The sequence below is a fragment of the Schistocerca nitens genome, chromosome 7 (genome assembly GCF_023898315.1).
Source record: "Schistocerca nitens isolate TAMUIC-IGC-003100 chromosome 7, iqSchNite1.1, whole genome shotgun sequence".
Classification (NCBI taxonomy): Eukaryota; Metazoa; Arthropoda; class Insecta; order Orthoptera; family Acrididae; genus Schistocerca; species Schistocerca nitens.
In genome coordinates this window covers 572,804,736-572,829,465 of record NC_064620.1, presented here as the reverse complement: position 1 = coordinate 572,829,465, position 24,730 = coordinate 572,804,736, and the positions used below count along the sequence as shown (strand labels likewise).

Here is a 24,730-nt window from a genome sequence, read left to right as displayed (position 1 = left end):
TCCAATTGACTCACCATCACTGCCAAATTTTTACCCCCCAGTGGAGGGTTATGTAAGGGGTTCACCACCCTGCTGGAGAAGCATAATTTCGATGTATTGCCCACAAGCTGCCTGCGACAGAAAATCTCTTTGCTGCAATAGTGTCTCAGGTCAGAGCAGTCTCGGCAGTTGTTGCAGGCGCTCGCTGCTACTGTGCAGTTGTAGTCTGTCGCTGGTACAGCAGTTCATAACCTTGTATTTTAAGGTAAATTTTATTATTTTCATTGGCATGCGTGTAGTTAAGTCACTTGCCTGAGATGTTAATATGAATTTGTTTCAATCTTTTTGCGAGTCATCAGCACCAGTTGACCCAGATTTGCAATATTCAGTTTCTCATATAATGGATTGCACGTCTTTATCAATAATGTAAAAGATATTCAGAATATAATTTTTACCAGGAACAAAAAAAGGAAGGAATAATTTTGCCTTAAGTCATTACCAGTCCTGATCCAGTCATTTATTTAAATTTAAATATTTCATAAATGTTCTCAGATCATAGTCATGTGTTCTTTAGTAATCAGACAACCTGCTGTGCAGCTGTGTCAATAAGCAAAGTCAGTTTTTCTAATGATTCAGATCTCGGACAAATGTTGTCCAGTATTGGTAGATAGGCCAGCATCGCACTAAGCTGTGCCATTCATGAGCAGATACATAGACAGTGTTATCCGGCGACACCATCATGAGCTAAGAATTTTTCAGTTTATTCAGATTGATTCCACAGGACCATGGCGTAACGCTGCTTTCATCAAAATTTTATCAGTTTTCACGAGTTAAGATATTAAGAAAAAAAATTATCATTTTTATTATTTTATACAGGAAAGTTACAACGTAACACATTTTCAAACACTGTCAGCCATAATTTGTCCTATATTCTGTGAATTAAAGTCAACAGTAACTTTGTTCCATACCTTTTCTTTATGGACACAGAAACTTAAGATTTCCAGTAAAAACTTTTTTGGCTGGGGAGAAGTTTTAAGACAGCACCTTCTTCTGCTTACTTTCCTCCATTTTTGTAACACAGAACCTTCAATAATAAATTTTGGGGGCTTATAGGAGCACAATCTTGGTTCACTGCCAGGCCACTTGGAGTCCTGCGAATTTATCAATCCATCATCTCATTTTCCTATTGGGATCTTTAAAGCCTTTCACATTTGTTTTTGTTTTGTAGCGAACAGAATCTGGTTTCATCACACAGTGTATCTGATTACGATTTATTGCGTATATTTCAGTCTCAATTGCATTGTAAGCACTTTTGCTCGTATTCTGCTCAATTTCTGTTTGCATCCATAATATTGGGTAGAGTATATGATTCCATATTTGTTTTTATTTCATATAAAAGAAGCTGTTTTTCATTGCATGGTGTTCTGTGGATTTGTGTATATTTCTTACTGCTTATGAATCCATGTGTGAACTGCTCAGTTTAAATGCATTGCAAGTATATTGCTTTTATTCTGCTGTATTTTTGTTTGTATCCATTTTCTGTACTTTCTCACATTCAAAGGAGAACTCCATGTTAACAGCTTTTGTCAGAACTGGTCATCATCATCATCATCATCATCATTTAAGACTGATTATGCCTTTCAGCGTTCAGTCTGGAGTATAGTCCCCCTTATAAAATTCCTCCATGATCCCTTATTCAGTGCTAACATTGATGCCTCTTCTGATGTTAAGCCTATTACTTCAAAATCATTCTTAACCAAATCCAGGTACCTTCTCCTTGGTCTACCCCGACTCCTCCTACCCTCTACTGCTGAACCCATAAGTCTCTTGGGTAACCTTGCTTCTCCCATGCGTGTAACATGACCCCACCATCTAAGCCTGTTCGCCCTGACTGCTACATCTATAGAGTTCATTCCCAGTTTTTCTTTGATTTCCTCATTGTGGACACCCTCCTGCCATTGTTCCCATCTACTAGTACCTGCAATCATCCTAGCTACTTTCATATCCGTTAACCTCAACCTTATTGATAAGGTAACCACCCAGCTTTTGCTCCCATACAACAAAGTTGGTCGAAAGATTGAACGGTGCACATATAACTTAGTCTTGGTACTGACTTCCTTCTTGCAGAAGAGAGTAGATCATAGCTGAGCACTCACTGCATTAGCTTTGCTACACCTCGCTTCCAGTTCTTTCACTATGTTGCCATCCTGTGAGAATCTGCATCCTAAGTACTTGAAACCATCCACCTGTTCTAACTTTGTTTCTCCTATTTGGCACTCAATCCGTTTATATCTCTTTCCCACTGACATTACTTTTGTTTTGGAGATGCTAATCTTCATACCATAGTCCTTACATTTCTGATCTAGCTCTGAAATATTACTTTGCAAACTTTCAATCGAATCTGCCATCACAACTAAGTCATCCGCATATGCGAGACCGCTTATTTTGTGTTCACATATCTTAATCTCACCCAGCCAGTCTATTGTTTTCACTATATGATCCATAAATAATATGAACAACAGTGGAGACAGGTTGCAGCCTTGTCTTACCCCTGAAACTACTCTGAACCATGAACTCAATTTACCATCAACTCTAACTGCTGCCTGACTATCTATGTAAAGACCTTTAATTGCTTGCAAAAGTTTGCCTCCTATTCCATAATCTCATAGAACAGACAATAACTTCCTCCTTGGAACCCGGTCATATGCCTTTTCTAGATCTATAAAGCATAGATACAATTCCATGTTCCACTAGTAACACATCTCCATTGTTTGCCGTAAGCTAAAAATCTGGCCCTGACAACCTCTAAGAGGCCTAAACCCACACTGATTTTCATCCAATTTGTCCTCAGCTAATACTTGCACTTTCCTTTCAACAATACCTGAGAAGATTTTACCCACAACGCTGATTAAAGAGATACTGGTATCCAGCTTTATTACATCTTGTCATGTAATGAGTAAATAATTCTGTTATGAATGGTGTTGCTTCTTGCCACCGAGTGCCTTGCGTTTCACAGTCATTTTAAATGCGTGCATGACGATATAAATGAGTATGCTTTGCAGTTTTAGTGACTAGACCATTATTCCTTGCAAATACTAAAACTGCAACAGTAATTATGCAAATGTGTTCACATGTTATTAACTGGTACTGCAAATAATACACTTTAGCAGAAATCTATGTGCTAGAATCATCCTTTTGCTCAAATTAAAATTTCGGAGGCCTCCATTAAATGGATGTATGAAAAACAAATGCAAACAAAAATAACACAGAATATAAGAAATATAAGTACTTACAATAAATTTAACTTGAGCAGATCACACACAAATTTGTAAGTAGTAATAACCAGACATGGGTCCACAGAATAGTGTGTAATATTTTATATGAAACAAAAACAAATATGGAATCACTTACTCCAACCAACAGTATATTACGGATGTGAGAAAAAAATTAAGCAGAATATGAGCATCATGTTTACAATGCAATTCAAAGAGTGAAAAGTAAACAAGATCATATTGAGGAACACAATGTGACAAAATTGGCTTCTGTGTCATGCCATGTCACTTCAGATGATTTTTTTATGTTTTGAGAAGTTGTGAAGCACAATTATTTCCACTCAATAATTGCCACATAGTTGTGCAATACTGGGTTTCAGTCACAAGGCGAACAAAATGGCATCTGCAAAATTTTACATTATTAAACTGCAGCTACGTGAAGTTAATCTTGGTTTTAAGATTTCTTGAATATATTGTGTTACAAAAATGTTTCAAACAACACATTTCACCACCAGACTATGAAGCCCAACCATAAAGTATAAATGAAGAATATCATTATCTAAAACTAATATTTCGCAAAGGATGAATACATATTTTTGAAGTTAACTGCCAGTCCACTACTGTTGTTCTCTTTCTGTAGCACAGGCCTTGCAATTCTTGTAATTTGGCATTCTGCAATAGATAGTATGTATCAATAATGTGTGATTAACATCTGCGGTCAAAGTGTGATAGTCATAATGGTAGATTATTTTAGCATTGCTGCCAAGCACCTCTCATGATAATTTACATCAACACTGAACCCCCTTCAAATCCAAGTATAGTGTTATACAATAGAGTGAAGTCCTGAAAAAGAGTTCAGTTTCTGAGCTAAGGTCAAAATAGACCCCCAGTCACCGATGTTTATACAACTGTCCCTATGTGCCTTATTTCCTAATCTAATTGTATCAGCAGCACCTGATTTAATTCATCTATATTCCATTACACTTATTTTACTTTTGTTGATCTTCATCTTACAGCCCTTTATGAGACACTATCATTCCATTCAATTGCTCTTCAAAGCCTTCTGCTGACTCTAACAGAATTATAATATCATTGGCAACTGCAAAGTTTTTACTATTTCTTCTCCCCAAATTTTAATTGCATTTCCAAATTTCTTCTTTTTCCCCTTAACTGTTTGCTGAACGTACAGATGAATAACACTGGGTTGGAGCTATATCCAGTCACAACCACTGATTCCCTCCCATGCCTTTCAAATCATATTAACTGTAATCATGCTTCTGTATAAGTCATCTATAACTTTTTGCTGTCCGTATTTTACCCCTGCTACTTTCAGATTTCCAAATGCATGTTCCAATCAAAATCATCAAAAGCTTTCTCTGAAGCTACAAATGTTAAAAATGTAGGTAAGCCTTTTTTCAGTCTAAGATAAGTTGTTGGGACAGTATGGCTTACATTTCTCTGGAACCCAAACTAATAATCCTGGAGACTAGTTTTTTCATTCTTCTATAAATAATTCACATCAATTATTTGCAACTACAACTTGTTACACTGACCATTTCATAATATTCACACCTCTCAGCACCTGTCTTCTTCAGAATAGGAACTACTACATCCTTCCTGAAGTCTGAGGGTATTTCATCTATCTACTATTATCCTGCATTCAAGTGGAATAGTTTTGTCATGGCTGGCTCCCCCAAGGGCACAATAATTCTGTGAGAATGTCATCTAATATAGGGGACTTACAGAGCTCTGACAAATCATTCTTGTCACATCCCCCAGCTCACGTTCATCTGCTTCCTCTTCCCTTTCTATAATATTTCCTTCAAGTTCAAATCCCTTATATACTTAGCTGTTACATACATTCCTCCCAGCTTTCCCTCTGTTGCTTAGTACTGTATAGCCATCCAAGCTTTTGATACTTGATACAGTACTTCTATTTTCTCCAAAGATGTCTCTAGTTCTCTTGTAGATAGCATCTATATTTCTCATAGCCGAGCATGCTTCTGTAGCCTTTCATTGCTCATCTAGTCATTCCTGCTTTGTCAGTTTGCACTACCTTTCAATTTCAGGTTTTAGAAAACTGTATTCCGTTTTGCCTGCCTATTACCATTTACAGTAACTGAATTCTTTTATTGTATACGTTGATTTCTGTTGTATGTTTTTACATACACTGTTTAATTGCTTAATGCAGGAGGGGGGGGGGGACTGAGAAATATTGCAATAAATACCATAATTGCAGCACAGTATAGGTGAGTGTCTAAAATGTGCTCTTTATTTCAGATGTAAGGCCAAAGGCAAGCAGCACTCCTGATCACCGGACAGTAAAATGGGTAAAATGAAAATGCACTTGACAAACAGACTGGGAATGAAGCGCCTTTCTGCTCAATGAGAAAACAGAGGTAGTATCGATAAAACTGTAATTTAATCAGCCCAAAACATTATGATCAACTACTGAAGAGCGTTGTTTGGAACACACTATAGCGGTGATTCTGCATAATTTGAATTCCTTGAGTCCTTGGTAGATTTCAGCTTGTGTGTGGAACCAGGTGTGTGTGCTCTGATTGAGCAATGCTCATAAATTATGGGCTGGTGGTTTGTGGGTGCAGAGTGGGCACCTGATAGCATCACAGAAGAGGTGAATTTTGTGGCCAAAATATCAAAGCGATTTCACAATCATACTCCTCAGACCACTGTAGCACGATTCTGCTCTCATGGCAGGGACATTGTCCTACTGGAAGATGCAATCACCATCGGCGAAATCATTGAACATGAAGGGATTCAGATGGTCCACAATAATGTTCAGGTGATCCACAGCTGTCATGGTGCCTTTGGTTAACACCATAGGTCCCACGGAAGCCCGGGGAATCTCCCCACCCTCACGGGTCTGTATCTGCGGCAAGGTGCAGGCTTCGAGCAGACATTCACTTGAATGCTGGCATATCCACTATCTTGCTGATACCAGTCCTTTGCAAAGGTAACTGACAATGATGTTGGATCAACACGAGAACAAGTACAAATTCTCTCTTGCGGAGCCCCATGTTCAACAATGTGTGCTGAACTGTGTCCTCTGAAACACTTGTGCCTCAGCATTGAACACTCTTGTTAGATCTGCCACAGTTTGCCACTTTACAGAGTGGCCATTCCCTTGACTTTCCCATTCTCTAATGGGGCACGAGCATGCCACTTCTTGTCACCTGCTTGTTGTTTCACTGACGTTCATCCACTTTGCATGGATACTGAAGACAGTAACACGCAAACTGCTAACCATCTTCATGTTTCTGAGATGCTCATTCCCAGGTGCTGGCTCATACCAGTCTGCTCTTTGTTAAAATTGCATGTGTCAGTAAATTTCCCCATTTGTGGTCCATATCATTGCTGTAACAGTTTCTATTCATTTTTGTTTCACTTGCACACTTTTCTTGCCATGTCACGTGCCCACAAATTTCCCAGGTGGCATTGAGTCTCAGGTGTACCCTCATCGTATAGCGCAGGGTCAGAAGCTTGTATGGGAAAAAAAAGTGTGACAGCCCAGTTTAGTAAGTCATTTAATTAGTTGCTTGCGTGTCTAGTGGATCATATGTGACCTCTTGCTATGATATGAAATGAGTCAGTTTTACAATCATAGTACATCATCTCTATCGAAAATATCGCAACTTGCTCACCACTTATATTATCTCTACCTCTCCTGGACCCCCCCCCCCCCCCCCCACACACACACACGGTTTCAGTTTGTGCTTTGCAATAATTTTAATATTCAGTAACTAACTGATGATGTGCCGATCTTGCTACGCTACAGCACCTCTGTATTGTAGTCGTCGTACAAGCATCAATATGATATGTTATTTAATTTTGCATTTTTAACTATTTCAAATGAATACATAAAAACTAAAAGGAATATTAATTTATTTATAAAGCATGTTTTTTATAAAATCGGCAAGTTCCATAAAATGCATTACAAACATGAGCCAAAAGGAAACAAAATTTCACCATAGGTCCCACGGAAGCCCGGGGAATCTCCCCACCCTCACGGGTCTGTATCTGCAGCAAGGTGCAGGCTTCGAGCAGACATTCACTTGAATGCTGGCATATCCACTATCTTGCTGATACCAGTCCTTTGCAAAGGTAACTGACAATGATGTTGGATCAACACGAGAACAAGTACAAATTCTCTCTTGCGGAGCCCCATGTTCAACAATGTGTGCTGAACTGTGTCCTCTGAAACACTTGTGCCTCAGCATTGAACACTCTTGTTAGATCTGCCACAGTTTGCCACTTTACAGAGTGGCCATTCCCTTGACTTTCCCATTCTCTAATGGGGCACGAGCATGCCACTTCTTGTCACCTGCTTGTTGTTTCACTGACGTTCATCCACTTTGCATGGATACTGAAGACAGTAACACGCAAACTGCTAACCATCTTCATGTTTCTGAGATGCTCATTCCCAGGTGCTGGCTCATACCAGTCTGCTCTTTGTTAAAATTGCATGTGTCAGTAAATTTCCCCATTTGTGGTCCATATCATTGCTGTAACAGTTTCTATTCATTTTTGTTTCACTTGCACACTTTTCTTGCCATGTCACGTGCCCACAAATTTCCCAGGTGGCATTGAGTCTCAGGTGTACCCTCATCGTATAGCGCAGGGTCAGAAGCTTGTATGGGAAAAAAAAGTGTGACAGCCCAGTTTAGTAAGTCATTTAATTAGTTGCTTGCGTGTCTAGTGGATCATATGTGACCTCTTGCTATGATATGAAATGAGTCAGTTTTACAATCATAGTACATCATCTCTATCGAAAATATCGCAACTTGCTCACCACTTATATTATCTCTACCTCTCCTGGACCCCCCCCCCCCCACACACACACACACGGTTTCAGTTTGTGCTTTGCAATAATTTTAATATTCAGTAACTAACTGATGATGTGCCGATCTTGCTACGCTACAGCACCTCTGTATTGTAGTCGTCGTACAAGCATCAATATGATATGTTATTTAATTTTGCATTTTTAACTATTTCAAATGAATACATAAAAACTAAAAGGAATATTAATTTATTTATAAAGCATGTTTTTTATAAAATCGGCAAGTTCCATAAAATGCATTACAAACATGAGCCAAAAGGAAACAAAATTTGTTTATATTACAAATCATTCTTTGAAATTTTAAATTATACGAAATTCTGAGTAATGTAACATATAAATCAGATATTTTGATCATACAATTAAAAAATTTCACTAGCACACCATTAGCTGCAGTTTTTGCATTCAAATGGAGCACACTATACACAAATAGGCTTTCTGCTTGTGTTACAGGTATAAGCAGTTTTTCCTCTTCATTTTTGATAGGCAAGCGTAGCATGTTCATCTGTTTTTACCTCATTTTTCAAGGGCTGGAGCTTGTTTTTAAGGTGCGTTGGGTCCAAGAACTCGGGTGACTGTCGCTCTTAGTTTCCATGGCAACCTGTTGTTTACAGCACACCAATGCACCTGAGGCAATGCTAAAGCATGTCCTAATATTTTTAGAAAAATTCCTCTTTCTGTTGGCTTGGTAAATTGAGTGTTGTACAGCACATATGCATTTACTCCATTCAATCTCCCCCTTTGTGGAGTTATAATAGGCAAAAATTTCAGGCTTAAGTGGTTTTTTTATATGGTTTTAGGGCGCAAAACTGCTACGGTCATTATCGCCAGGTCTGTGACTTAGGAAAAGGTAAAAAAACCAAACTGGAAACCAGCAGCAATGGGAGCGCAACTCAAAAAAGTGGGGAAACTAAAAACAGAAGGAAAGCTTAAAAAACCACTACAGAAGGTGGGTTGTTTGTCCCCAAAAAGAGCTTCAAATGACTGACGTCATCTCACTGGCACTAATAAACTCGAGAACGCGATCGGCTGAGCACGTGTCATCTGCTAAAATGGAAGATATATCAGATGACAGCTCTAGACGGGCAAGTAATGGAGTAATATAGGGGCACTCAAGTAAAACGTGTCTCACCATCCACAGTTGAGAGCAGTGGGGACATAGTGGGGGAGGATCACCACTTTAAAGATGTCGATGGCTGAAAAGATAGTGCCCTATCCGAAGCCTAGTTAAAATTACCTCCTCCTGACGACGAATTCGGGAGGAAGAGGTCCAAGCACAGGGAAGAGCTTTCACGTCCCGCAATTTATTATTGGGAAGTGTCGACCAATGTGCGTGCCATAAAAGAGCAACACGACGACATAAAACACTCCGTGGATGGGCGAAGGGAATCACGCGAATAGCAGGCTGAAGAAGAGAGAGTGCAGCCTCGGCCGCTATATCGGCCGCCTCATTTCCACAGATACCAACATGTCCTGGGATCCAGAGGAATGCCACAGAGACGCCCCCCAAGTGGAGCAAGTGGAGGCAGTCCTGAATCCGGTGGACCATAGGGTGGACAGGGTAGATAGCTTGGAGACTGAGGAGAGAGCTGAGCGAATCTGAGCAGATAACATACTGTATCCGCTGATGGCAACGGATGTTTTGGACAGCCTGGAGAACAGCGTAAAGCTCTGCAGTAAAAACCGAACACTGGCCGGGAAGCCGAAATCGATTAGGGGTGTCGCCAATAATATAGGCACTCCCAACACCAAATGATGTTTTTGAGCCATCAGTGTCAATAAATGTGGCATCCTTCATTTGTGTGCATAGAGCAGCAAAGGCCCAATGATAAACAAGAGAAGGCGTTACATCCTTGGGAAACTGACAAAGGTCACGGAGCAGGCAGGTCTGGGGCCGGAGTCAAGGCGGTACTGTACCCCAAGTTGTCAAGAAAGTTTTAGGAAAGTGGAAGGAAAGAGACTGTAGCAGTTGACAGAAGCGGACTCCCAGTGGTAGTAGAGGGGAAGGGTGGACTGCATACCCTAAATCCAAGGAGGCGTTGAAAAAAATGTCATGGGCCGGATTAGCAGGCATGGAAGACAGATGGCTAGCATAACGACTCAGAAGGACAGCTCACCGATTGGACAGTGGAGGTTCAGCAGTCTCAGCATAAAGGCTTTCCACAGGGCTGGTGTAAAAAGCTCCAGACACTAAACGTAATCCACGGTGGTGGACAGAGTCGAGACGCCGAAGAATAGACGGTCAAGCAGAGGAGTAAACTATGCTCCCATAGTCCAATTTCGAGCGCACTAAGGCGCGGTAGAGGCGGAGAAGGACCACTCGGTCCACTCCCCAGGAGGTACCATTCAGAACACGGAGGGTGTTGACGGACTGCAGACAGCGAGCCGAAAGATAGGAAACATGGGAGGACCAGCACAGTTTTCTGTCAAATGTAAGACCCAAGAATTTAGCGACATCCCCAAATTGAAGGATGACAGGCCCTAGATGTAAGGAAGGCGGAAGAAACTCCGTATGACGCCAAAAATTGACACAAACGGTCTTACTGGGATAAAAGCGGAAGCCAGTTTCGATGCTCCAAGAGTGGAGGCGATCGTTCAAGAAGGCTGGTCCATTGAGAGCTGTAGTAGATCGCAAAATCGTTCACAAAGAGGGAGCCCGAGACATCAGGAGTGAGACAATCCATAATTGGATTTATGGCAATGGCAAACAGTACAACACTTAGCACGGAGCCCTGAGTTACCCCGTTTTCTTGGGAGAAAGTATGGGAGAAAGCAGTGTTCACCCGCACTTTAAATGTGCGCTCTGCCATGAATTCATGTAGAAAAGGGGGCAGCCGACCTTGAAAGCCCCAAGAGAACGCCTGTCCTCCAACAGGTATTGTATGCTCTCTCCAGATCAAAAAATATTGCAACTGTTTGGCGTTTCCTGAGAAAATTGTTCATGATATAAGTGGAGAGAGCAACAAGATGGTCAACTGCAGAACAATGCTTTCGGAAACCGCATTGGGCAGGTGTTAAAAGACTTTGGGACTCCAGCCACCAAGCTGAATGGCAATTCACCATATGCTCCAAAACCTTACATACACTACTCGTGAGAGAAATGGGGCAATAGCTAGAGGGGATATGTTTGTCCTTTCCAGGTTTCAGAACAGGAACGACGATAGCTTCCCGCCATCTTCTGGGAAAAGTACTGTCGATCCAAATTCGATTATAAAGGCGGAGGAGGTAACACAAGACTATGGTATGATCCACATTTGGATGTGGATACCATCTGGTCCTGGGGTGGAAGAGCGAGAAGAAGAGAGTGCATGTTGGAGTTCCCACATGGAGAAAACAGTATTATAGCTTTCACAATTTTGAGAGGAGAAAGCAAGAGGTCGCACTTCTGCTGCACGTTTCTTCGGGAGAAAAGCTGGTGGGTAATTTGAAGAGCTCGAAATCTCAGCAAAGTGTTGACCCAATGAGTTAGAAATTGCGACGGGGTCCACTAATGTATCACGCGCGACAGTGAGCCCAGGGACTGGGGAGACACTAGGCACGCCGGATAACTGTTGAATCCGACTCCAAACTTCCGAGGAGGGAGTGAAGGTTTTAAATGAGCTAGTAAAGAAGTCCCAACTTTCCTTCTTGCCATCGCAGATGACTCGACGGCATCGAGCACGGAACTGCTTATAGCAGATACAAATGGCCAAGGTGGCGGAACGCGAAGAGCATGTCACCGCTCACGTATTGCGTCACGGCATGCCTCGTTCCACCAAGGAACTTGGGGGTGTCGGGGCAAATCGGAGGTGCGAGGTATTGAACGTTCCGCAGCTATAAGAATAACTTCTGTAATATGAGTGACCTCATCGTCGACGCTAGGAAAGTGACGGTCATCGAATGTTGCTAGAGACAAAAAAAAGTGTCTAATTGGCTTGGGCAAAGTTCCAGCGCCTCGGGCGCATATATGGCAGTTGTGACTGCAATCTAAGGACACATGGAAAGTGGTCACTCAAGTGTGTATCAGCAAAGCAAGAGCGAACCATTCGAAGTACTGAGCTAGCGGAACAGTACTGACTGAAAGGTCCAAATGGAAGAAATTTGTCGTGGAGGCAGACAAAAATGTAGGGTTCCCAGTGTTGAGGCAAACAAGATCCGCTTGGTGGAAGACGTCATTCAATAGTGAGCCGCACGGACAAGGACGCGGAGATCCCCAAAGCGGGTGGTGGGCATAGAAGTCCCCAACCAGCAAATAGGGGGGCAGAAGATGACCAAGGAGATGAAGATCAGCTCTTGCCATAGGTGTGGATGATGGAATGTATACAGTACAAAGAGAGGAGGTGTATCCAGGAATGGAAAGACGGACAGCAACAGCTTGGAAGGAACTGTTTAAGGGGATTGGGTGATAATGGAGAGTATCATGGAGAAGAATAATGAGTCCTCCATGTGCTGGAGTGCCTTTAACAGAGGGGAGATCAAATTGGACTGACTGAAAATGGGGGAAAAAAAAAGTGATCGTGGGAATGCAGCTTTGTTTCCTGAAGACAGAAGATGACCGGCGAGTAGGATCGTAAGAGGATCGACAATTGACCCCGATTGGCTCGAATGCCACGGATATTCCAATGGATAATGGACATAGGGTGGACAGAAAAGGGATGAATGCGACCAAGGTTGCCCTCAACGACTGCTGAGAGCCGGCGGCCGACAGCGTGGAACAGAATTCAGCCAAAGGCTGTTGTTCAGGAGCAGCTCCTGCCACCAGCGATCGGCCGGTTGAGCGGCCGCCTGCAGTGCACCTCGGCGACACAGACGACGGCCGACGACGGTTCCCGCAAGGTGGTGCTGTAGATGAGACATGCCGTGGCAGAGAAGGAGAGGAACTGGGCTTCTTATTAGCCTTCTTGGAAACAGGACATTGAGATGAAGGAGGAATCGATGGTTGTGAAGTCGAGGTACGTAAAAAATCTTTTTTGGAGGTGTGTGATATTGGGGCTTGTGATTTAGCAGAACCATAGAATGAGCAGGTGAGAGTGGGGAGGTTGAACGGGCAATCTTTGCGCTGGCAGATCTGACGAGGTGAGATCACAAGTCTGCATGGCTGCCTCCTTTGTAGGCCGAGGAGAGGCAAGGACAGTGCTGTATTTACCTGCGTGAGGCACAGTGGGCTTTCGACTGGCGAATAACTTTCGAGCAGCAAAGGTAGACACCTTTTCCTTCACTCTGATTTCCTGAATGAGCCATTCGTCTTTAAAAATGGGGCAATCTCTAGAGGAAGCAGCGTGGTCACCCATACAGTTGATGCAACGAGGGGATGGAGGTGGACAAGCACCCTCATGGGCACCCTTGCCACAGGTAACGCATTTGGTCGGATTGGAACATGACTGGCTGGTATGATTGAACCGCTGACACCGATAGCAACACATAGGGTTTGGGATGTAAGGGCGAATGGAAACTATCTCATAGCCTGCTTTTATGTCCGAACTCTGTCAAATGTCAAGAAGACAGTACGGGTTGGAATCAAGTCCTTGTCAACCCTTTTCGAGACTCGAACAGCCGTTACGCTCTGGTCAGACAGGTAGTTTTGAATTTCCTCGTCGGACAATCTGTCAAGGGAGTGTGTATAAACGACCCCACGTGATGAATTTAAAGTGTGGTGCGCTTCCACTCGGACAGGGAAGGTGTGTAGCAGTGAAGTATGCAGCAATTTTTGTGCCTGGAGGGCACTGACTGTTTCTAACAACAAGGTGCCATTTCGTAATCGCGAACAAGACTTTACAGGACCTGCAATTGCGTCGACACCTTTTGAATACTGAAAGGGTTGACTGTGGAGAAGTCTTGACCTTCGTCTGACCGAGAAACAACAAGGAACTGTGGCACTGATGGAAGAATTGTCCGTGGCTGAGACTCATTTAACTTTCGCTAATGAGCAGACATAGTAGATGATAAGGAAACCATTGCGGAAGTATCCCCCATGATTACCGGCATCTCCGATGGCGCGCTCCTTCCTTGTGGGGGCCCTCTGTGAGGGCACTCCTGCCTTTGGTGATTGTTCACACCTCCCGAGAAACAGACAGAGGGACCAATCGGCACTTTCGGAAGGTATCAGCTCGGGTAATCACCCCCTCCCTGGGCCTGACCGTTACCAGGGGATATGTAAGTGACCTACCTGTCAACCCGGAGCGGGGAATTATGCGTTATCCTGTCACCGGCTACGCATGGGAATGCGTCGGTCGGCCTTCAGACATGCAGAGGGAGGAAAAAAGAGAAAGGGAGGAACAAAGAAAGGGAAAGGAAAGAAGAGAGGTCTCAAACGCCGCAGCGCAGAAAATGGTAGAGAGAAGAGGTAAGGAAAAGAGAAGGACAAAGACTCGCCAGGAGAGAAAGCGAAGAAGAGAGACATAAGTTTCGAGTGTCCGTCTCCGGACGTAGGCACGAAACATACTCCCAGAGGGGGAGAAAGGGAAGGGAAGAGGCAGAGGTGGGGGGGGGGGGGGGGGAGGGGAAGATGGAGAATGGGGAAGGATATGGAAAAGGTGGGTATGCAGCCCGGAAAGGAAAGAGGGCCACACTAGCTCGAAGTCCCGTGCTCGCTACGCACGTATCCACAAAAGAGTTGTGGACCCCCTGGGGGTCAGGCTTAAGTGTATACCTGTCTGCTTCATCAGAATGGAACGGCACATTGACAAAATTACCACCATCAAATTCCCCGCCCCATCATAGGAACACAGTGTTCTTGTACTCTTGAAACCAAGTAACGCAGATTTCAACATACCCAAGTTCCTTCATATAATTGACCAACGCAACAGATGTAAACTGATTGTCAGCAATAACACTGCAACGAGAACCATAAACTGGTTTACATAAGCAGACTGAGTTGGTACCAAAAATTTCTTTTCTTCTGATGTTAAATTTTGGCCACTGGAACCTTTTCCACAATAAATGTACCCACTGTAGAAGTGATAGGTTTTAGTATGGCTGTCATACTCATAATTTTGATGCTGTATTCGGCAGGTTTTTGTGACACTTAGACAACAAAATAAGAACAGCCTCGAAAAGGCACCAACATTTCATCTAGAGTAACACTTTCTTCAAAATTGTACAGGCTTTGGGAATTAGAAATAATTTTTTCAAATATACACACTACAGCTGCAAGCTTATCACCGAATACGCTTTCACTCATCTGCTGCATTGATGTATTGTAAGCAGTGCAGTAGTATCTGATTACTGCCGAATAGAACAATATACCAAAAGATGCTCTCAGCTACTGAGTCTAATTCAGTGAGTTCAAGGTGATTTTCATTTGAGATTTTATTTTTATAAGCAACTACTTTTTTATTTGTTCATTTCAAAATTTCACATCATTTCATTATCCATGAGCTTACACCAAATGAAAAAAGGGTCATGCTTTTCATTTTTGGGCAACTTTGAAGGGGGTAACTTGATGATGATATTATGCGAAGGAGTTATAACTGCTCTGTTCAGTGCATTCTTTGAACACTTTTACCTGTTCTTGCCATAAAAACTTCTTGGGGTTATTTCTACAGGATCCAGGTCTACCTCTCATCAGATGATGAAACTTCTGAAACATCCATTTCTGAATGACTGCTGTAATAAATTTCTTCATTTTCAGAATTCTTGGCTCTCTCCTCTACAGTACTGATGTCTGAATTGCAGTCTCACAGGCCATACCTCAGCAGTTAAAGGTTAAATTCTTTACATCACTTATAGGTGGTCAGATTTATTTATGAGTGAATACCATATTCCTGTCTGTGTGATGGGTAGTGAAACTCTTCTCCTAGTATGATATTTATGAACGTTACTGTTATTATAGACTGTAATTCACTATTGACAACAAACTTAATAAGGGGGTAAATGTACTGTGAGACTGTTGTGTACATGCAACTGTTTATAGAGCTGTCTACAAGAGATTCTACAGTGGACATCACATATTACCCTTATTACATGCTCACATATTACCCTTATTATACGCTCACATATTACCCTTATTATACGCTCTTTTGCAATGAAGGCCTTTTCTCCTTAATGATGAGTTACTCAAAAAAAAATGATAGCACGAGACATTAGTGAATGATCTTCTCACCTCCAAAATCTGATATCATATAACATACAGTTACAGAGCAAAGGAATTTAAGATCTATAACATGTTGACTTCCAGTTCACATTCTTATCAATTAAAAAATATAGAAATTCAGAATATTGTTTCTTTTATAGATTTATACTCATGCATTATTACTAATGGTGTGGTCACGCATTGTCCAATACTTAATTGCATTTATTGTGTTTTATTCAAATTCTGTGACAGTCCACTTGGAAAGAACCAGTTATAACTTTAAATAAATAAATATCTGTATTTTCAAGTGTTGAAATTACTCCATTTGGCACGATTATAATACCTGCTGTATGAAATTACTCTTGGATATACAATGAAAGATCATTTATGTATAACAAGAAAAACAGTGGATCTAATTTCAATTACTGTAGTGAACCTTCCTTTAGTGAATGTATATAGTTCCTAACATAACATTTAAATGCCTCTCCAGCATAGTGTACACGATGTAATGGCTTTATTCAACTTGGCACTTCACAACATACAGCATTTCTCTCTCTCTCTTCCCCCCTCCCCACACTGTTTGTACATGTATAATGATCAGATAGTTGCAGTTATCAAGGAAGACAGGGGAAGGATCTCATTCACAACAGGTTTGGAATTGCAAGAATCTTATCACAAAATAAGGGTTGTAGACACAATGAAATGGTTTTATAGTATCAAAATATAGTACTCTCAATACTTGTTGCCACAACATAATTTAGAATCCACAGACAAGTTCAAAGTTATTGTTTTTAAGTAAAAGTGAAATCACAGTTCATTTGCAGACTTAATTCCCCAGTTGGATGCAACACCAGCAGTTTGTACATGTTCAATTACTTGTGCATTCAAAATCCGATGGATTTCACGACATCCCTCCAGTGCACACTCTACCACTTCATGGAAACTGTCAATATGAAACCTCTGTGACATCTCCATTACAGCTATCTGAAATTTAAAAAACAAGGTGCCGTTACTGAACTACAACAAATAAAAGTGCTAGATATACTGAAAATGAGGATATCTACCAAAACAGGTCTATACAGAAAATATCAGAAGTAATGGCAAAGCCAAGGTTAATCTCCTTTGGGCATCTCTAAAAAATGAATGAAAACATGCTGATGAAACAAATAATATTGTATTTCTAGAGAAAGAAGTCCACAGCACCACAGATTAGAGAGATCAGAAAAGGACTGAAAATATCAATATCAGGGAACTGGAAATAACAGAAAGAATAAAATACTAAATTTAGGAGGCTTACAAGGCAGAAAATGTAAAGACTAAGGAAAAACATGAAAAAAAGAAAAGACTGTGTGTGGAGAAGATGAAGGAGTACTGCAAAACAAAGGAAACAGCAAAGAAATAAAGAAGAACTGAAATGCTACATGATACCGGTTGGTCAATACGAAGATAAAATAAATAAATACTGCTGTTTTTCATGAATGCTTATTTCACTGGCAACAAAATTTAACTCTAGAATGGAAACTTTTCTTCCTTTTCAAGAATGCAATACTCAGAATATGAAAGCAAAGACTTTTACCTGGCCAGATATTGGCAAAGCTGCAATTGTAAGATTACATCCACCAGAAATTTCTTCCACGTGGCTTATGTCAACCATTGGTTTATTGTTACTCGCTAGAGTGGCCGAGCAAGATATCATGTACTCCTTCATGGGAATACCAGCATCAATTAATGCAAGAGTAGCTGCATTAACACAAACACAGTAGTTTCCACCGTCAGCCTGCAGAACCTGAAAAACGAATACTTGTAGAAAATATTAAAATAGCAGAAACTCCTGGATGCAAACAATCCATAAAAATGAGGACAGGCAAAACTAACTGATGTTTGGTGCACAACCACACGTAACAGCACAGATGTGATTAATTTTTGCATGAATACTCGTTTTCCAGTGCTATCTCTCTCTCTCTCTCTCTCTCTCTCTCTCTCTCTCTCTCTCTCTCTCACACACACACACACACACACACACACACACACGTGCGCAGAACCCCTAGCCGTGTTATCACAGATGATGAAGCCTGGATTTTAGAATGTGATCCTGAGACAAAGCGGCAAAGTGAGGAGTGGCACACTGAGACATCTCCTCGACTGAACAAATGAGCAAATCAAAGATTATAACAACGCTGATTTGAAACTTCCTGGCAGATTAAAACTGTGTGCCAGACCGAGACTCGAACTCAGGACCTTTGCCCATGAGGAGGAGGCGTGAGTCGTGCTTGGGTAGCTCAGTTGGTAGAGCACTTGCCCGCGTGTTCCTCCAGTACAAACTGTCAACCAAATGTTTTACAAAGATGTCCCTGAAAGGCTTAGGAAAAGGTTGAATCAAGTGAGACTGATGACAACACCCATGTTACCTCAAAAGGCATTCCTGTTGTTGCACAGCCCCTATTCACCTTTGTTGAAAGTACATCATTTTGGAAGTCTGTGGATAAATGCTGCGGTAAAAATTACAGGTGCTGAATTTTACTAGTATACTAGTGTCATAAGTCCCTTAAAAACCACGCAAAGCCACTGAGCTGACTACACAGTGTTTACTCCTAATGGCATCTGTGTAATCCAGTCCTTCATAGAAGTGAAACTGGAATACACTAGCAGCATAAATGCGCAGTATATGTAGCGCACCAGTGTGTTCATCAATGTGGGACAACGTTCTCACTCATATGAGTACACAATAATATGCACCATGTTCTACAGGTAAACTGACAGAGTATGAGCTAATCTAGGGTTGGTCAGAGTGGACGTCTGACACCATCTCCAACCTGCATCAACATTCACTGAAGATGCTTAGAAGTGGCCCTGTTTTGAGTTTATTTTCTGGGCTAGTTTCTGAGGCAGTGTATAGCACGCAGAGCCTAATTTATAGGTACAATCTGGAAAGACCGAGGCCCTCTAAAATTAAAAAATGAGGCTATGTTTGAGAAGTTGTCTGACTAATGCATTGCTTTACAAGATGATTATTTTCAGAGAAGAGCGTTACCTCAGAGCCCATGTTATCTTTGTCAAGTGACAAACTTTTTAGATATCCATTTCAATCTTACAAAGCCATCGAGGTGACAGAAAAGCAATTGTCACATCTCTGATTGAGCAAGTCATTTCGATACCTCAACCAAAATATTACCGCAGGTACTACAATCTTAATCCTTTGAGCACCAGTGGTTCCGCCACAATCCACTATTTCATGCTTTTCATTTTTCAGTACAAGTGCCTGAAGGATGAAACCATTTATGTTGCAAAAGCTCTGAATCATGGCTCAGAGTGTTAAGAAGGGTATGTGAATGGCTGGTTGCAAAAAATGGAGAACATTCTTGTCTCCTGTAGCATTGCATTGATGCTCCAGTCGTATCACAAGTTGTAGCATGTTTTGTTGTTCAGAAAATGTGCAACAGCAGCAATTGTCACATTTTTGGACAGAACATGCATGGTTGCTATTTGTCTGCAAATGATTTCACTGTACATGAAGCTTCCAATACCACTTCTTGCAGAGCATGTAGATTATCAGCAACAGATACATCAGAGAGGGTGTGTGAGTAATCAAATGTATATATGTAATTCTGAGCTTTCTGAAATGGAAAAGAAGGGAACTTAATAATTTAGAAACCAGATCTTAAGTTTCCCTGTACTTGCCTACCATACAAAACACCTGGAGTTATTTTATATTTTAGGTTTTTGCCAGGTGAGCCGATAATAATGTGAGTGATTATGATGAACTCACCCGGTTAGGAAACTTAGAAAATTGACATAGTTCAACTTGTCAGGAAAGAAAACTAAATCATTTTAAGATGATGCACATTAGCCACAAGATACTGTTGGCAAACAGCTGCATTTCTGACATAGCTTAACTTAATCAAATTGCTAGGCGTTTTGTAACAATGTTGATGCAAAACATTAAATGCAGAAATAATAAATTAAGTGTTGTGGGGGAAATACATGTAGAAGAATAAATGTGACTTTTAAGCTAAGAATTTTATCATGGTATTGCAAAGTCCAGGACGGGAAAAAATAAAACTCAGGATAAGGATCCAGTCATCTGCAGCTTATGGACACTTTGCACAGATACCCATACTACAATATTAAAAACATAAATATCACTCACAGATTAGGCCTTAGACCTGTTCCGACCGCTGCTTACAAGGCACTGTGAGGAGCAATCTATGATTGTGGAATGTGTTCAGTTTGTTGATAATGCTTCCAGCCATTATCACCAGTAGATAAAACGTAATGGTCCCACTATGCTGCTTTATTCAAGCAGCTCTTCATTTGGTCCCACAAGGCTGAGTGGTCCCCATTCTAGACCTCCCTAACTCAGATCAAATCTGACAAGGCACCGGGAATCGAACCTGGATCCTTCTGCACCAAAGGGAGCAATGCTAACAGTTTGGCTATGGAGGCAGTTGAACAGTATATTCTGTCACTTATAAAAGTCCAGTCTTCTTGCAAGAAGAGGTCAGATGGCAAAAAACTTACACAACAACAACCTGCAAAAAATCATGTGACGTTCCTAGCCACATAATATCTGCATTAATGTACCACATTCTTTGCTATTAGCCAGAGCTAGTATCTCTTGCTCTAAGTGAAACACTTCCTTGCGATGGTATAATGAAAATATGCTGCTTATGTATGTGGGTTGTTACTTTTATATAAGGGTTATTGCAATGATACACACAACTTGGTGCCTCAGTTGTATATATGCCACAATGGACAGAACAGGAGCATACTGCAACTGAAATGCAAACCAATATCAAGACAAATCAATGCTCAGATGATTCAGGCCCAGCCTCAAGTCATACAAAGTCCAAAGAAAAAGGAATGGCTGAAAGGAAGTTTTGTTAAAGTAAGAGAGAGCGAATCAAAGTTTTCTTTACAGATTTTGCATTTAAGCTTAATATGTTTCGTGCACACATGTGCATGCAGATGTGCAGGTGAAGTATTTGACAATTAAAAGGACCACCAGCAAAGTTCTGAGAAAAAGTAGAGAGGTAAGAAGGAAAATCAAAGAGTGAAGAAGAGATGAGGAAAGGAAGATGTAGTAGGTGAAATAAGGTGGAGTAGAAATGTTCTACGAGTGTGAAGCTAGCATGGGGGCAGGAGCAAAAGATATCTAACAGGGAAAGCTGACACTGACTTTGGGGGCATCTAACAAGGAGAGGTCCCCAGCAGTAGGACTGATTGTTTGAAACAATTTGCCAGTAATAAGACGGCAGGGGAGGGGGGGGGAGGACAGAATTTCATGTGATGGCCTATAGCATTAGAAAAGAAATGTTACAAGGACTCATAGCATAGTGGAATGGTTGTAGTACATGCCTCATATGCAGAAGGTTGTAGGTTTAAATCTCATCAGGTGCTACAATTTTTTTTATTTTTTAATCTTCATCAAAATTACTTAAGTCATATTTTATTCAGTCAATGGGTTTAAATGTGCATTTTTAATTTTTATTCCTTGTTAAGTCATTTTAATGACAGTGACAACTTTTCAATTGCTCTCATGTTTTCTTCCTAGCACTCTCTCTCCAGCTGGAATCTCTGTGTATGGGAATTTAATTATATAATTATTTTTATTTATCTATCACAATATTCAAACATTTGGGAATGCCAACGTATCAGTTAAAAATCAAAAGACCAAAATCTATTTATATGTGCATTTGGTTTCAAAAACATATGTTTTCTTGGATGGCAATCATCATACAAACATTTAAAACAAATTCTTATTGCACTATGGAAAAAATAATGCAGATGAAGATTTAAATGAAAGAACGGATTATAAGCAAAACTAAATTCAAGCCAAATGGGGAACAGAAATAATGAATAATAAATGCAATAACATTGTTGAAAATATAGGATGATGAAACAGAAGAAATTAAATCGATGTTAATGAATGGGTTTAACTAAAATCACATGGACAAAGATTCTATGAGCAGAAGGAATTGTAGGAAGAAAAACTGAGAGCAACTGAAAAATACAATGATAAAAATGACATGATGAAGAAATAAAAATGATAAATTACATTCAACCAATGAACTGAATAAAAATAATCATCAAAGTCATTCTGATAAAGAGTTAAAAATGAAGAATTTCACAGCACCTCATGAGAGTTGAACCCATAACATTTGCACTTGAGGCTTGTATATTCATTATGCTACGTAAATAATCCATATACAGTTTATTTTTTTAAAGCTGTAAGGCATCACGTGAAAGCTCAGAATTTGTTTTCTTAAGTTACTCACAAACAAGGGCCCACCAGGTTAATACTTGCAACCTTAACCTGGATCACCGTATAGATGGTTTCAAAATGTTCATTCCACTGCTGGGGACTTCTCCTCGTAAATGGCACATGTTTTGAAGTAGCTGAACTCTACCACATTATGTCAGGTAGCTTGTATGCTGTGCAAAAAGTTGGCATTTGGCTACAGCTTTACTGGTGGCCATTCATCTGTGTGGATAGTTCGTTATGTAGTAGTTGTAATGCAGTTTACATATTATTTGTCTGTTTTCATAGGTGGTGCTGGTGCTGCATCCTATAGAGCAAAATGCTACATAAGCGCTGGAATATTTTTTGTCTGGTAGCATTATCAATATGAAAGTGCCAGAGATGTCCAGGGAAGCACTTTACACTGCAGACCTGCATAGGCTGCAAACAGTAACATAGCAGCACAGCCCACATTGACTTTTCATCTAAACTTCTAAAAAGCTGTTAATCTCTCGTTATTTTATCTGCTGCCATGTACAAATGATCTGCTGTCTAGTGGCCAAGACAGGCCACAATTTCATAGTATTAAATTGTACATATACATAATATGAAGTTTATTTGACTTTTATTTTTTAACTAAGTTTTAATAGAGCTGCAGCTTTCAAAAACAAACTTCAGACTAATTAGGAAACTGAAACACTTAAAATTAACAACTCATGTGTTAAGATTAGAAAACAATACTATGAAAATGATAGTTGCTACTCACCACATAGCGGAGATGCTGAGCCGCAGACAGACACAACATAAAGACTGTCAGAAAGCCTGGCCTCAGCAGCCAGAGTGTGTGTATGTGTTTTGTCTATTTCCGATGAAGGTCTTGTTGGCCGAAAGCTCACTTTCTGACAGTCTTTTTTGTTGTGCCTACCTATGGCTCAGCTTCTGAGCTATACGATGAAGAGCAACTATATTTTCACAATATTGTTGCATTCCATCCTGGATTTTCCATTCTAAGATCAGGAAACAGGAAGGTCAGGAAGAGTTTAAATTTATACAATGCCACTACCAACGCTGTCCAGGAGGGAGTACCAGCCTTTCACTCCTGGGCAGCCATCAACCCACCAACCACCAAGGGCAAGGACCCCAGCAATAATCTTTTGGGTCTCTAGCCCTCAGATGGTGTGGTCCTACAAACAGGATACGTTGCTCTACACAGCAGCATCTCACTTTTTTTTTTATGAGTCAGCCAACTGGAGTTGTCAAGTGCAGTGATGTACATGATCACAACACCACAACAAAGTACAACTACTTTTGAACATGATCAAAATTCAAAAGGACAGATCGATGCCCATACATTAATGGTTTGATTTGGCTTAATAAACTGCCATAATTTATACAAATATCTAAGGAGATTGATTTTTATACAAAATTAAAACCTTTTCTGATAGAAAAATGTTTATATTCATTCAATGAATTTTAAAACACTGCTTGTGAAATGAACCAGCAGTGTGTCAGCCATAAACTAATAAATATACAATATTGATATAAGATGCAATAATTGTAATATGTAGCACTTTGTTAATGTCATTATTATTTATGATTTTGTAAAAGCCATCCTTGTGCTGGCATAAAGCAAATAAATAAATATATAAATAAAGATTCAAGCACAATATTTATGTATACCTGTACATTACCCAGAAAATCTTATTTTAAAATTCATTCCAAAAGTTGGTGCAACAGCAAAATAAACATTAACGGATTATGTGAAGGTAAACTAATCCAACAAGTTATTGATTTTATTCACACTTTCCATGTCCCACAACTGGAGAATCAAACACATATCCAATTATTTGACCTGTGTCCTCAGTGTGCCACATATTTAATGCCTGTTTTGAGAGAATGAGGTAGGAACTGTTCAACATATCAGCATGTACATGTACTGCCGAACTTATTTTAATGTTTTTCATCTAGTGGGAAATGAGAAATGTGTTTTAGAAATGTTCAAAATATCCTCAATACACTGAAACCTTTTTACGGACATCCCCAAAACATTTCTAAACAGTTTACACACAATGTTGGGCAATAAATTTCCCTCATTGTTTCCTAAACTGCAAGAGAGTAGCTGGAGTAAGTCAGTACCATTTGATTCCTTTTAAATGGCAGAAAAAAATGTTACAGTTTACATTTCACATTAACGGATTTAATAAAACTGAAAACATAAAACATGCATTATTTTATCTGTGAATAGCACATTGTAAAAATTAAGAAGCAACTGTGTAATGTGGATCGATATAACACCCGTCTTCAGTACTTTGGCCACTTCTGTGCAAGTGCTACTG

The 24,730-nt window shown here is 40.4% G+C and overlaps 1 protein-coding gene across 1 annotated transcript in view; it reads right to left on the bottom strand.

The window, feature by feature from the left end:
* Nucleotides 1-16,836: 16,836 nt before the first annotated feature.
* Nucleotides 16,837-24,730, bottom strand: part of LOC126195314 (exosome complex component RRP41) — a 34,235-nt gene continuing 26,341 nt past the window's right edge. The window contains exons 4-5 of the mRNA XM_049933873.1: nucleotides 17,733-17,942; nucleotides 16,837-17,140 (exon numbers count right to left, since the gene is read on the bottom strand). Of these exons, the coding sequence (XP_049789830.1) occupies nucleotides 16,964-17,140; nucleotides 17,733-17,942 (387 nt within the window). The 3' untranslated portion in view covers nucleotides 16,837-16,963. The remainder of the gene's footprint in view (nucleotides 17,141-17,732; nucleotides 17,943-24,730) is intronic.